Source organism: Pseudorasbora parva, chromosome 5 (genome assembly GCF_024679245.1).
Source record: "Pseudorasbora parva isolate DD20220531a chromosome 5, ASM2467924v1, whole genome shotgun sequence".
NCBI lineage: Eukaryota > Metazoa > Chordata > Actinopteri > Cypriniformes > Gobionidae > Pseudorasbora > Pseudorasbora parva.
The window spans coordinates 6,953,414-6,968,731 of record NC_090176.1 but is presented as its reverse complement, the minus strand read 5'-3'; the positions used below and the strand labels follow the sequence as shown (position 1 = coordinate 6,968,731).

Sequence of the window (15,318 nt, the reverse complement as noted above, 5' to 3'; positions counted from 1 at the left end):
TGTCTATGAATAGACCTAAGCTATTCCCAGATATGCCCAAATAATCACTTTACCTCTACAATACTTCAGACTTGTATGCCATCCTTTCTTGCATTGTCTCGAGCCTTCACTTTGTCTGTGATATGCTATATTGTTAGTAATAGTAGCCTATATTTTGTCATTTTAGGATGTTAAGTTCTACTTCTGTAGTTATCTTGGTAAAAGTAACTCAAAAGTGGGCTAATACAGGAGTAATGTAATGCATAACAATTCTGAGACAGTAATATTTTAGAATATAGTAAATAATTACTTTTAACTAACAGTAATAAGTAGCCTATAATGTATTACAGTTCGGAAGTGACTTGCTCAACACTGGTCTTAAGCACTGTTCCACCGGTGCATGTTTATGGTGTATTGAACAAGCACGCCTATTTTTATTTTTTATTTTATTTTTTGTAGTCTGGACTTACATGGTCATCTGATGGCTTTCCTAAGACAAAAATAGAAAAAACAATTATTATTCAACTTCCCCTGGTTAATGCTCAATTTTTTATAGTCTGGATTTACATGGTCATCTGATGGCTTTCCTAAAGACAAAAATAGAAAAAGAATTATTATTTAAATTCCCCTGGTTGATGCGCAGCCATTGGCAACCATATAGGGGGAAAAAATACTATGGAAATCAATGCGTGCCATCAACTATCTGGTTACCAACATTATTTAAAATATCTTTGTTTGTGTTTAACAGAAGAAAGAAAGTCGTACAGGTTTGGAACAACTTGAGGGTTGTTAAATGATGACTTTAGAAGATTTTAAAGGCACAATATGTAAGATTTTTGGATTAATTCATCCAAAAAACCCTAGAACATTTTTATATATTGTGTTGACTTGTGTACTTATCCCATAAATGTTTCCAAGAATGTTTTAATCCAGAGAAAAAAGCGATTATTTCTATCACAACTATCTGTTTGAGGAAATAGAGCTTAAATAAACAAAAAAAAGCTTGAACTACTTAATTTAAACACCACGCCTACGCTTGCATGTATATCTGGCCGTGGTGCCATTTTTTCATATAATATAAAAAAATATGACGGTTGTTAACGACGAAGCAAAGAATTGTGGGTTATCTCCAGCCGTGAAGGATACACCTCATGCACACTCCGAATTCCTGAGAAAGTAGGACGCATTCGAAGGCCACATTTGGAGTGTCCTTCTCACTTTTTTGAAATGAGACGGCCTTATGACGTATGCAGCTTTCGAATGTGACCTCCGGAGGACGCAGCCTTCCGAAATGAGACACAGCTACAGATACACGCAAGGAAACGACAGCCCGCGAGCTCCTTTTAAACCCGCGCGCATGACATCATTCCCCCCCACACTCACGTTTGATCTATTTTGCCGTGCCGTAACACACCTGGAATCGTTTCTTACCATTCTAGGAACCGTTCGGCCTGACCGTGGAAAAGTTATTGTTCACCTGCTCGTGGGTCAGCCGCGACCTCAGCAAAGATGGAGGGAATCACCGGCTTTTTGTTAGGATGTTGTTTTATAGTCAGTTTAGCGTACTGCATAGTGGTTTGGGCCTCAGATAAATGGTGTTCTGCACTGATGCAGATGTTGTAGCTTACCTGTTAGTTTATAAAGCTAAACCAGCTTGCAGTTGAGCTATGAATGCAGGGAATTCTGCTGCTTTGCTGTTTATAGTTAGCCTACATATTTCCTTTGTAATTGTTTTGTGGCTGTGATGGCAGAGGGCAATATCTTATAATTAAAGGGAGCACTGGGCCTTGTGCTTGTTTGTATTTGTGTTTTAATTGTAATGTTCAATTTCTCATTTTACCTAAGTGGTGTGGTGGTAATTTTTGTACTGTGGTGGTCCAGCCCTTGAAGGAATGTTGAGGCAACATGGTAGTATTAGCAGTCTCAATGTGTGTGTATATGCCAGTTCACCATGTTTGCGTGAAACACTAAATTCATGTATCCAATAAAGCATGATTAAGGGGGGCCTCACACAAAGAGGAGCCTATAGGGGCCCCTGACCACCTTAATCCGCCTCTGGACCCATGTGTCGCCTATCAATGACATCATACCTGTTACCCTCGATTTCCGGTTTTATTTTATAGAAACCATGGAAACACCAATGACGCTTTAATATATATGATGTGTTTTATTAGACAGGTGAGCAACTTGTATCATTCATGGACAGAAACTAATGATTGTCCTCCAGTTCAACACAGTTAGTCTTAATGTTTAAATCTGGTGTTCTTGATTTACCGCGAGTACCATGTTTTACCATGCCTAATATTGATCTAGCTCACTGCAGTGTGAACAAGTGTCTCAGCAGCCGCCGAGAGAACGCACAAAGTAGCATTATAACATCATTTTAACACACTTAAATGTGTGTAATATGATAAAACAGCGCTGCAATCACCCATACGCACAATCCGCGAAATCAAGGCGTTGTCACGATACTCATTTGTTTTAAATATACGACCTGTAGCGGAGAAAAATTACTTATTGTGGCTTTAATTTTTAGGTGAACTGTCCCTTTAAGATGCAATTAATTCACTTCACACCCCAGCACAGGAGGTGGCGGTGTGCATCCCGCCAATAAACACACAGAAGAAGAAAAAGAAGACGAAGACAAAAAGCGACCAGTTGTTGTTATTAAGATGTCCGAGTAATATCGTTTTAAACGCACCCGAACATATTATAGCCTACGCTGTAGGGGTTTTCAGATACATTTCGGCGAAACGTTTTCTTAGATTTGATTTCTGGCCTGAAGGTCTGATAATTCAATAATATAAATTCGAAACATTACCGGTACTATGGACGAATCTAACCGAGCCTCTTCATATCTGGACGAGCCGGCGAACAGTCGGCTGTTTCTCGTCACCAGTAAGTCCATAACCGAGGAGATGATCCGGGAACACTTCGCAACTTTCGGCGAGATCCAGGACATATGGGTGGTGAAGGACAAGCAGACGAAAGAGTCGAAAGGAGTGGCGTTTGTGAAGTTCTCCAAATCCTCTCAGGCCTGCACCGCGATGGAGGAAATGCACGGCCGGTGCCTGTCGGATGGAACCAAACCCATAAAGGTAAAGGGAATTTAGCTCACATAATCTTAGACACACTCACAGTATTAGTTCACAGTTTTAATGCAAGCTTTAATGTCCTGCTCGTCCAGGTGTTCATCGCTCAGTCCAGATCTTCGGGCAGCCACAGAGATGTGGAGGATGAGGAGCTCACCAGGATATTCGTGATGATCCCAAAATCCTTCTCTGAGGAAGATTTAAAAGACACTTTCAAGGTAATTTCTGATAGAAAGGTGTAAATATATAAAAACATGCCAAATCGTACCCCCGAAATAAGATTAAAAACAAAGAAATTCATTTCTAGGACCAGTATATCATTATATTGTGTCTTATAATGTGTGTATAGTCTAATAGTCAGTATTAAGGTACTAAGACAGTGATATTAAAATACCACGTTTAATAGACATGTTATTAATACATACTTTGTACAGGAAAGCAAATGAAAACAGTAATATAAATGCAACACAAGTGTTTTCCCTATAGAAACTCGTAAAGAAAAAGTGTTGCGTTCATATTCTGGGCTCATCTACTCGCCTCTATATAGTATGCATTAAAAAAAAACGGAATATTTAATAATATATTGTATTATTATATTATAATATATATATGTAATATTATATTATATTAATATTACATTATCATTATTTAAGTACACAAGGTATTTTCTGATGCAACGTTTGTAAGCATGAGGGGTGACTGTATAAAAGCATGTCACATCTTACTCCCAAAATAAAATAACATGGTTATATTTTGCACAAAAGCAATTAATGTATTTCCAGGACCATTATATCAAGTGTCTTATGAGTTATAACATGTAATGTAAATAAAACGGCTCATTTTAGTTGAGAATGTTTTGTTTTTTGCGGGTAAAATTAGCCGTATAAAGACCACTTTTTGTACCAGGATGTACGCGAGTCCTGTCGCATTGCTTTCCATCAGATGTGGCGATGATGACAACTCCCATGATTCCACACTCATTCACGGCATCATCAAGCTACGCCTTTGTAATTTTCTTTGAATAAGCGACCTCTAGCAGTGAAACGCACATACTGTGCAAAGAAATACGATTTTCTGATGGACAATTTGAAAATGCCACATTTTGTTCCAAATCCAAAAGTAAATTAAAAGGATAGTTCACCCAAAAATGACAATGACTCTCTTTTGAAAATTTCTCACTTAATCCTAGGTGTGTATGACTTTCTTCTTTCAGACGATTACAATCAGAGTTATATTAATATATGTCCTGGCTCTTTCAAGCTTTTTAATAGCAGTGAATGGCATTTGAAGCCCAAAAATAGTGCGTCCATTATAAACTTACTCCACACAGCTCCAGGGGTTAATAAATGCATTTTGAAGCAAATTTATGGGTTTGTGTGAGAAAAAGATCCATATTTCAAACTTTATAAAGTACAATATGTCGCTTCTGCCAGACCGCCTTGTGTATTCAACTTACGAAGAACTCTCACTCTCTGCTGTTTTTTCCACAGGTGCACGGAGATATCGAGTATGCTATCGTCATAAGGAATAAGACCACAGGTGAAAGCAAAGGTCTGGGATACGTGAGGTTCCACAAACCTTCGCAAGCCGCCAAAGCCATAGAAAACTGTGACAAGAGTAAGTGTGTCATGTTCTCTACTTTAGGGCTGTTGTTTTCAGATGTGCTTATAAGCCATCTGTCTCTGCAGGTTACAGAGCTATTTTAGCTGAGCCCAGAAACAAAAATGCATCGGCAGACAACGACTATTTCAGCAACCCCAGAATGGAGCACTCTGGGAATGAACAAGGCTCCAGCTCGTACGCTTTTGGTGAGTATTAAGCCATCTGAGCTCTTAAAGGGATACTCCACCGCTTTTTCATATTAAACTGTTATTCCCTTAACTAATATATAATAGCTAATAACTAATCATAACACTTTTGAGAGTACTTCGACTTGGTGCATTAAAAAGTCATGCCTGAAAAATCATCCCTCAAATCCCCCCTCAACCTCTCGTTTCCGTCAATAGGGGGAGAGGATTTTTCAAGCGTGACTTTTTATTGTGCCGAGTCGAAGTACTCTCAAAAGTGCTATTCCGCCATACATTATAGTTCTCCTTCTTAACCCACTTAGAAAAGCGCCACGTTTTATTTTGTTACCATACTTGGTCATTCAACTATTGGTGTAACTATATTTAAATGGGGGAAACGTGGAGGTGTTTGGTCGCTTCTTAAAGGGGGGGTGAAACACCCAGCCAACAGCACAGACATTTGAAGCAGTTTTACTCACCGGCTGCTTCCAAAGCAGGACCGAACCTTTATCGCTGGAACCCCTCCGTCAAAAACACACCTCTTTGGTATGATTTGGTGAAGTCCTGTGACAGCAGTGAACGGTGGAAATCCACTTTGCGACGCGACTGAAACGATGTTGTGAAGCTTCCCGTCATTTCTGCCGATTCGTTCAAATCGGTTCAAATGCAGCGCTGCCTTCCCTGAATGCTGTGCTGAAGCGTTGAAGTCGCTTGATGTCACCCATAGGAATAAAGTGGAGCACGGCGCGGACTATAACGACAGAAGTGTTCACGGATGACTGGATCTGCAGCTGAGAGCATTGTTGATGTACCGTGCATTTCCTCTCTCGCTCTAGTCACGCGCGCGCGCACCCTACCGGGAGAAGAGCCCGTACGGCCCATACAAGGACCTTCCGCTCTATCGACGTCAAGCCGACCCATACTCGAAAAAAACCGGAAGGAGTATTTTTGACACAGAAATACTCCATCAAACGTCCAACATTAGTTTTTGAAACTTATCTATGTTTAGGATGGGAGTCTTTAACAAGTGTAAAAAGCTCAGTATGCATGAAACAGCATTTCACCCCCCCTTTAATTGATCTCTGTTTGGTACCTAATGAATGAACTGGGCGTAGTGGGCTAAGCTAAATGCTATCAGATCGTCACCGCGCGTCAGAGTGATTAATTGCACTCACTGAGACGAGAGAGGGATGTATCAACTCATCTTAGTTAAGGGAATAACATAGTTTAATATGAAAAAGCAGTGGAGTATCCCTTTAAGGTTTGATTTGAGGGTGGCGAGGGTTCTGGTTTATCTTCCTATGGTTTCCTGCAGCACACGAGCCCAGCGGCTACCCCACAGGGGACACGTGGAGCTCTGACATCATCACTCGGTGCCTGATGGTGTCGTCTCGGGCCGCGGTCACGCAGGAGCAGATCTACGGCCTGTTCGACCTGATCCCGGGGATGGATTTCTGTGAGATGCAGATCGATCAGTACGGCTTCAGCAAAGGTAATAAGCCACACACTTCGTGTCATAGTTTATGTACATAAAAATATAATATAAGTAGTCCATATGTTGTGTGCATTATACAGTACCATTCAAAAATTTCAGATTGTAGAAGGTTGAAGCAGCAATACTGTTTTCAACACTGATAATAATCAGAAATGTTTCTTGAGCAGCAAATAAGTGTAATAAGGCCTATTATTTAATATCATCGCTCAAAGGAGAAAGAGAATAATCAAGTGAATAAAATGGGCTGGTATTATGACAGCACTTATTTACATTGAAATTATGGCAGGGCAAGTTAACGCGTTATCGCGTTAACGCATTAATTAATTAACTCTGATGATTATTTTATCGCGCATTAATGTAGTTATTTATTATTATGTTGAAAGCCTGTTGCTCACTGCCTCTAAATACACATACAGACAAACCATTGGTCACAAGAGAATACAGTGCTGTCTGTAAGCCAAGGGCTTGACATTCTTTGTCTGGGACAAATGAAAGAGGGATTTACTTTCCCGACCGGACAAATAAAATAAAACACGAGACTGATTGAGATTTTTTTGTTCTTTTTATTATATTCAATGTTAATAGCGATTGATGAGTGTATCTCTGCCTCTGGTAACAAAGTCGCATTGAGGCTCGCGCTGCCTGCCTCTTTGTGAGAGACATTCGTGGAGAAATCAAAAGTGAGCAGCAATATAAACTCACACATACTGGGGTAAAACTTTTTTTTGTAGTTGTTGATATTTATGATATTGTTAATAACACAAGTCGACTTTGCAGTCGTCAATTGTGTAGCATGGTGTAGTTTAATAAACAAGTAGCCTTATTAATATTAAGTCACTTAAATTTTAGCCCCAAACAAACTTTTTTGTTCTACTTCACCTATAGCCTGACAAGCCAGACCCACAGCAAGATGTTTGGTCTGCAAACTCACCATAGACAGGGCTCTATAGTGTAAATGTTTTTTTTTACTTTAAGCAAATGTTATCTTTTACCTTTATTTTCTTGTCAGAGTGCACCAAAATGTTATAATTAGGGCCGGGACTCGATTAAAAAAATTAATCTAATTAATTAGAGGCTTTGTAATTAATTAATCGAAATTAATCGCATTTTAATTGCATATAAATATTTGACCTGAGAACAATGAGAAGTAATATTTCACATGTATTTTTAGTATACCATTGAATAATGACTGAATGCATAAGCTTAATCAACAATATAGTTTATTTATTTCAGTCCAGCAGACCAGTGCAATGTTTGCCATTAAGTTTAGCAAAAGCATATTTGTGATATTTGAGGCTCGATGTGCTGCGGTGATACGCAAATTCCTTGTTGTATAGCTTGCACACAACCATGCTCTTGTCGACGCTTCCATTCTTTCGTTTTTTAAAACAAAACTTCCCATCCACGGGGCCGAGCAAAGCGGTCTCATCTGCTTCTTCGTTCATGTTCACCATGGTTTGTTGTTGTCGTGACTCGTGAGCGCTAGTTGGTGTTCCAGTATAATCGGTCCGTCGAAACTCATTCATCGAAAAACATTCCACGGTGCAAAAATATGTGTGGTTAAATTTTTGTTTTTTTGTTTTTGCGTAATTAATCTTAATTAACGCGTTAAAGTCCTGGCCCTAGTTATAATGTTATGATTGAGGCTCTAAACTTTACCTTCATACATTTTTTTTAAAATACCAAACAAAATGTTAATGCCCTGGCAGTGGCAAATAGTTTTGGTTTTATATTTAATTTGATTAAATTAATGTTTAAGTTGATATTTACAAGAAATATTGTAACTGTTACTAACTTTGAACTGCTGTAAAAAAGCACCTTATTTGTTTAAAGTGTTAGCAAACCATATATTATTGCACTTTTGTTCATATAGCAGCACTTTTAAAATAAGTGTGCAATACACTACTTTTGTATTCATTATTGAATTTTGCGCATACTGCGATTAAACGTGATTAATCACAGGAAAGTGATTAATCACAATTAAACGTTTTAATCGTTAAATATAAACCAAGAAGCTTTGTTTACCTGATGTAAATAAGAAGCTGCATTAACTTATTTTTTGCTAATGTAGGGCCATATTTTGATTACCGAAATCCAGGACACTCGGCCCAGCAATGATATACGTAAGGGATAATGTCCACCCAGCCGGTTGTTATCGCAGAACAAACCCCGACAGAGTGATCAGGACCCCGACGCGAGGCGGAGCGTCACTCTGAAGGGGTTTATTCTGGATAACAACCGGCTGGGTGAACATTATCCCGCTTATTACACGGCTACTAGTCTCAAATAAATAATTATTAGACACAAAATATTGTCTTGAGATTAAATATTTTATTAGCTCTTACGCAAAGCTTCCGCGAAGGAAAACAGTTCCAGACTGCTTTAAGCCTTTATCTATTGCTGCTAAATGTTGTAAATGAATGCTGAAAGGGTTAGTTCACCCAAAAATGAAACCAAGCCTATGATTTACTCACCCTCAAGTTATCATAGGTGTGTATGACATTCTTCTGTCAGACAAATACAATCGGAGTTATATTTAAAAAGTCCAGGCTAACGTTAATCCCAGCAGTTGTTGTTGTTGTGTTTGAAGTCCATAAAAAATGCAGCTGTCCGTCAAATAACGTGCTCCACACGACTCCGATGGGTTAATAGAGCCTTCTGATTCCAATCGATGCGTTTGTGTAAGAAAAATATCTATATTTAAGACTTTATAAAGGAAACCTGCCTTGAAGTCTTCCATTGTAACCCACGGCTGTTTAAGCCACAAGATGGCGCCAGCGTTAAGCATAGAAGTAGTTCGGTCAGGATAACTCGCAGTACCCGTATGAGCGGGTGTTATCTGGAAATAACATACCGCTGGAATGCGCGATTGACCAATCAGAATCAAGTATTTCACAGAGCCGTGTAATACTAAATAGATACTCAACGTTTACTCAAAGATGCCGTATTAATTTCAATACATTTAAAGTATGCCCCCTCTATATGGATAGAAAATTGTTATATTACAATACAATATATACTATCGAGAATACTTTATTACTTGAAAGAAGTAAATATACATTAATGAGCACATATATTTTTGAAAGAACTAAGTGTTTTTACCTAAGAATAAACTAAAAAAGTTACACAGTGTAGCTTTAAGAGACGAGAGACAACCCTTTTAGACCATGCACCTGGCACACAGATGCAAAAAGTGGATTTGGACACACCCTAAGTGCACCTGTGCTCTGCGCTCAGATCATTAAAATGGGGCCCTATGTGTGTGTGTTTGTCCTGCAGGTCAGGTGGTCGTCCGGTATAATAACTTGGGCTCTGCGGTTTATGCCAAAGAGAAGCTGAATGGGTTCGAGTATCCGCCTGGTAACCGCCTGTCGGTAACTTACATAGATGACGGGGAGGACAGGACAAGGTACAGTCCAGTTTACCTTCATCTGAATACGGTTTCAAAATGTAAAAACTGCTTGTGCTGATGGGAAAAATGCATGCAGCCTCGTTAACAGCTTCTCATGTCTCACTCTTTTATTGTTAAAATTATGCAGATACATTCATTACTTAACCCTTATCTTCTGTTGCATAAGGGGATGTGGGGAATATAGACAAGCACTTTGAAAATCCTCAGGAAATGGTACACCATCTGATCTGGGTACCTTTAGGTTGTTTTTCATTTGGACTGAAGTGTTATGTAGTTCTAGACTGCCGAAGCTCAGTGATATTAAAGATGAGGCTCTATGTACCTAAGTGCAGATTTGTGTGTGTGTGTTCAGTCCCGTGGGGAAGATGGCGATGCAGCTCGTGGCCGCTCAGATGATGTCGATGGTGTGGAACGGGCCCTCCGGAGCACAGATAATGAAGACTAGCGTGGTGAGTAATGTGCTCATACAACCAGAACAATCTTCAGATGTCTTAGTCAGTTCTGCCAGGTCTCGAAATTGAGTAATTTCTTCAGCTTTCACTTTTGTGCTCCACTGAAGACAGAAAGTCATACAGTTCTGGATTAACATAAGAAATTAAAGATGTTTTTTCTCAATGGTTCATAGTTATCAAATAATTTTTGACCCTTTTCACATTCCCGAGGTTTTCAGAAGTCATCATATTTGGGTAAACTTAGTGGTGAACTGGAGACAACTAGTTTTCGTTCATTTAATGTCAAGATGATATGACAAACTATAGTGTTATAAAGGAAAAAAATAATGAATAGAAAACAAAAACTGAATATATACTTAAAAAAAAAAATACGTCGCTAGATTTATGATGCTAATAACTGGACACACACATCATCACAGTCTGTGAAAAAGGTCTATTCTAATGGCATGATAATTACTGATAACTTACATTGTATATGTGAAGAATACACTTCTGTTTAAAGGTTTTAAGGAGGCATTAAACTGATTAAAAGTGACAGTCAAAACATTAATAATGTGGCCATCACAGGAACTAATCACTACTTCAAATATATTAAAATCGAAGTTTCCACTAAATTATGAAGCAGCACAACTGTTTTCAACTTTGATAATAATCATAAATGTATCTTGCGCATTAAATCATCACATCAGAATGATTTATATAGGGTCACATGATCCTTCAGAAATGTATAGTAAATATGTGTACTGTATTTTGATCATATTAATTCAGTCTTATTGAGCAAAATAGACTTCTTTCACAAAACATCGAAAAATGTTATCAATTCCAAACTTTTGAATGGTGGTGTAAAATTTGTTGATTACTGCTATAAAATGCTTTAACACAGAGGGTTAGGTCAACCAAACATGAAAAATCCTGTTTGTACTTTTACTGTTTATAATCTTTGTTGTTAAAAAGCACATGTACGGCTTGTCCTCCATTTAAATTGGCTGCTGTTGGAGATCAGAAGTGGTCGAACTGATTATTGACCAGCGGCGTTTCCTGTGTCCTGTTCCTTATAGGGCTATACAGCGCCTCCTATAGCTCCGAAATCACGTGTGCAGACGGATGTAGCTCTTCCACCTCTAAAGAAGCTGGTGTCGTTGGACAGCGCGGTAAAGGAGAGACTCTTCGTCATCTTCAACCCCGCACCTCTGCCCGTGGATGTGCTGGAGGACGTGTTCTGGTGTGTGTGTGTGTGTGTGTGTGTGTGTGTGTGTGTGTGTGTGTGTGTGTGTGTGTGTGTGTGTGTGTGTGTGTGTGTGTGTGTGTTAGGGCTGCATGATATTGGAAGGACCTTTAAGTTTAATTAATTTCCTTGAACCATTCGAAAACAAATGACGGACAGTTCGGAGTTCGTTTCTGTGGTATTAACCCTGTGTGTTCTCTCTCCACGCAGTCGCTTCGGTTCCCTGATGGAGGTTTACTTGGTCCCGGGGCGGAATGTGGGATATATAAAGTATGCCGACCGGAAGTCCGCTCAGGACGCCATAGCGCTGCTGCACGGGAAAGTGATCAACGGGGTCAAGATGAAGGTCATGCTGGCGGACCCACCGAAAGAGGAGTCGCACAAACGCCAGAGAACTTACTGACCTTTGACCTTATGAGAGACACAGGTAAGTCAGCTCAGTAGGTAAGACACTGTGAAAACTATTCAGAGATTTATGAATTCTCCACAATATTATTTTTGCTGCGAGCACAAGAGCAAATAAAGAAAACGATGACCTAAGCTGTTATATTCTTTATAATTTGATGTTGAGTGAACTCATTCCAGAATAAGTTGATGACTTGAGACATCATGCACCATTGACAACTCAACTGACCGCTCGTATAAGCCACCTGAGAAACAATCTTTTAGAGGGATAGTTCACCCAAAAATGTGATGTTTATCTGCTGACCCCCAGGGCATCCAACATGTAGGTGTGTTTGTTTCTTCAGTAGAACACAAATGAAGATTTTTAACTCAACTGTTGCTTTGCCAGCCATAATGCATGTGAAGGGGTTACAACTCTATGAGAGTTAAAAAAAAAAGGGCTTGTATCAGAGTTTCCGCTAGAAAAAAATGGTGCCGGTCAAAGTGACCGGCAGAGGTTTCGTTTTCCGGACATTTTGATGATATGCCGGTCAAAAACTCCTGAAAGCAGTTTATGTAGCTTAAAAAAAGACATAATCAGGCCGTATATGCAACATGTTTATTAGCCTAACTTTCAAATTGACGGAAAAAAAACATGAACGTCCGATTGGCGTCAATCAACCAATTTTTTTAACTCGTAGGCGTAATTTGCGGGTGGGACAGGTGGGACATGTCCCCACCACTTTTTTAAAACATCTTGCTTCACGGATGAACCTAACTAATACAAACAAAACATCTCTGCTTAACTAGAAGAGTATAATTTCATTCGTTTGTTAAATAAGAGGCGATCAGGCGCTCGTTGACGCTGTTATCAGTGGAGCAGATTTCTCTCGCGGCTCGTGCAGTCTCTTCACACAGACGAGCGCTTTAATCTAACGCTTAACGCCGCTGCAGAGACTTTCTATTTGTTCCAGTCAGATCACGAAACAAAATGCACAAAAACTGTTCCTGCTCTTGATGTACAACCACTGATGGTATTCGGTTTTGATGAGAGAAAAAATAGGCTACGAGGGCAGATTAGAAACGAGAACTTCTGACAAGTTTAACAGACTAGACCAGGGATTATAAGCAAAGTGTGCAAATCTATTTGCCTTTATTCACGTGAAAAATCTTGGCACAACACTATCGTGTTTAGATGCAATAAACGAAATAATACATTTAATTATAAACTCAGTATGTCTCATTTAGTTGGTAACATTTAAATTGGCCACCGTGTGAAATGACTCCCTGTCAAATGAACTTGAACAAACAAATGACTAGGCCTATAACATTGTCTCGTGCCATTTTGGCTACTTTTTACACTTTTTTGCAGTGCTGAATTGTGCAGCTGCCGACTTAAATCAAATGTTCCCAGTGTCTCTCCACAACTTGCAATGTGCTTAAGCCGCGTAACCTTGTTCTCCGCAAGGCGACTTCGCTGCTTCGTCTTTATCCGATTCTGCAGCGAGAACCCCCTCTCTGCAGGAACACTCGAGACAGGGATTACACAGGCTATCTTGGCGAGCTCGGTCCACTCTGGATACATTTCGTGGAAATCACATATGAGGACTTCGCAGGTGTGGAGGATTGCAATCCTCCATAGCCACAGAGTGCTGTCATGACAGCGAGGGCATCACGTCGCAGGCTTACGGTATCGATAAGAGGCAGTTTTAATCTGACAATTTGACCGAAAAGATTTCATTTTGTCGGACATTTAATTTTTTTCCCTGCCAATGTCCGGTAATTACCGGACAACGGAAACCCTGGCTTGTATATCCCATATCAAGAGCGTGCATATTGACCTTACCGGAAGTGAAGCGCATTCCAGGCTGTTGTATTTAAGGTAAAAATTGATATAAATACGGCTCGATTTCTCACATAAACTGATCGTTTTGTGTCTTAAGATATCATTGTGGATATCGTCAGGAGCCACAGGGCTCTTTGTGCATGTTGTCTAAGCATGTTTTTTTTGCTCTCATAGAATTGTTACCCATTCACATGCATTATATGACTGGCACATATCAACAGCTAGAAATCTTCCATTTGTGTTCTCCTGAAGAAACAAACACACCTACATGTTGGATGCACTGGGGGGTAAGCATCACATTTTCAGTTTGGGGTGAAATATCCCTTTAACATCTTCACTTGTTTTTTCCACGTTTGCCAATATCATGATGCTGAGTTTAGATGTTTTTGCTCGCCGAAGTTTCACTAATGTGACTTGCTCTGAAACATGACACCATACAGTAGTAGAGTCGGTCGCCACTTCTGTTTCATGCCGACTTTTGAAGTTCAGACCTAAATAGACCCGTCATTTGGTTCTTTTTTCAGCACTTCCTCCAGATTGTGGACTTGTGTAACTGTGACTATATGCTGTGTTTGTTCTTGCAGAGTTTTAAGTGACATGACGCATGACCCGACATGACAGGACGGGTTTTTACGGTGACACGACCTCATAGCGACGGACACTGACTGCCGTACTGCCATTTCAGTTCTTTAATAGCAATGAAAGTGTTTTTGCTTCATCTCTTCTTTTTCTTGTTTACTTGCTTACTTTTAAGATGTAATTGAGACACGTAAAGGGATGGTTCACCCAAAAATGAGTCATTTCCTCGCCCATGTCATTCTAAACCTGTGGGACCGACTTTCTTCTGTAATATTTTACACCTGTTTGGAATGACATGATGAGTAAATTGTCATTTTTATTTTATTTTATTCTATTTTTGAGTCAACTATCCCAATTAGCGAAGATGATAGACAAATGTCTGATGAGTTCGAGCTCATGTCTGGACTCTATATGTGTTTATGTATGGAAAGACAAATAAAGCGTTTGACTCAAACTGTCTTGCAGTGTGTGTTTGTTTCTTGGTTTCTGTTAATTAAAGGTTGCGTCAGTATTTTAACTGAGAGAATGGTTTAAACGGCAACAGGCTCTTACAATGTAAAATGGTGTGAACGTTAACCTGAAATGATGTTCTCGATATGTCTGAGGGAAATAGGAAATATTTATTCATCAAATTTGAGTGGAGGGGTTGAAAAATAAGAGCTTGACGACACCAGCCGAAAGGTAAAGTGGTTGCACAAGCGTCTATGGCAAGCCTTTTGGCTTATTTAATTCATTCCCTGGATATGAATTTGTGATCTCAACGATTCAATTTTTGAACTCTAGTTAAAATGCTAATTCTTGATATCAGGCAATGTTTCTAGTAGAAATCCAATGACCATTTTAGGCTAGTGTAGTGACAAATAGTCGAAAAGTGCTTTAGTTTTTAAGATACCCCTACCGTAGGTAGAACTAAACCCAACAATGTTTTTCCTCATCTCTAAGGTCTCCCACATATGAAATGGATTCTTGGCTAAAAAATATTTTACTGCCAAGATTGTTAAATTAACAGATATTGTTATAGACCTCAAAACCAAAAAAAGACTAAAATATAGCCTGTCCGTATGGGA

General features: G+C 39.3%; 1 protein-coding gene across 1 annotated transcript; it reads left to right on the top strand.

Annotated features, from left to right (window-relative positions):
- Positions 1 to 2,590: 2,590 nt before the first annotated feature.
- Positions 2,591 to 14,708, top strand: rbm45 (RNA binding motif protein 45). Its single transcript, XM_067443126.1, has 10 exons — positions 2,591 to 3,077; positions 3,167 to 3,289; positions 4,562 to 4,688; positions 4,760 to 4,879; positions 6,174 to 6,350; positions 9,633 to 9,762; positions 10,118 to 10,214; positions 11,276 to 11,439; positions 11,653 to 11,869; positions 14,257 to 14,708. The coding sequence occupies exons 1-9, from the start codon at positions 2,808 to 2,810 to the stop codon at positions 11,843 to 11,845; spliced, it is 1,401 nt and encodes a 466-aa protein (XP_067299227.1). The 5' UTR covers positions 2,591 to 2,807; the 3' UTR covers positions 11,846 to 11,869; positions 14,257 to 14,708.
- The last annotated feature ends 610 nt before the right edge of the window (positions 14,709 to 15,318 follow it).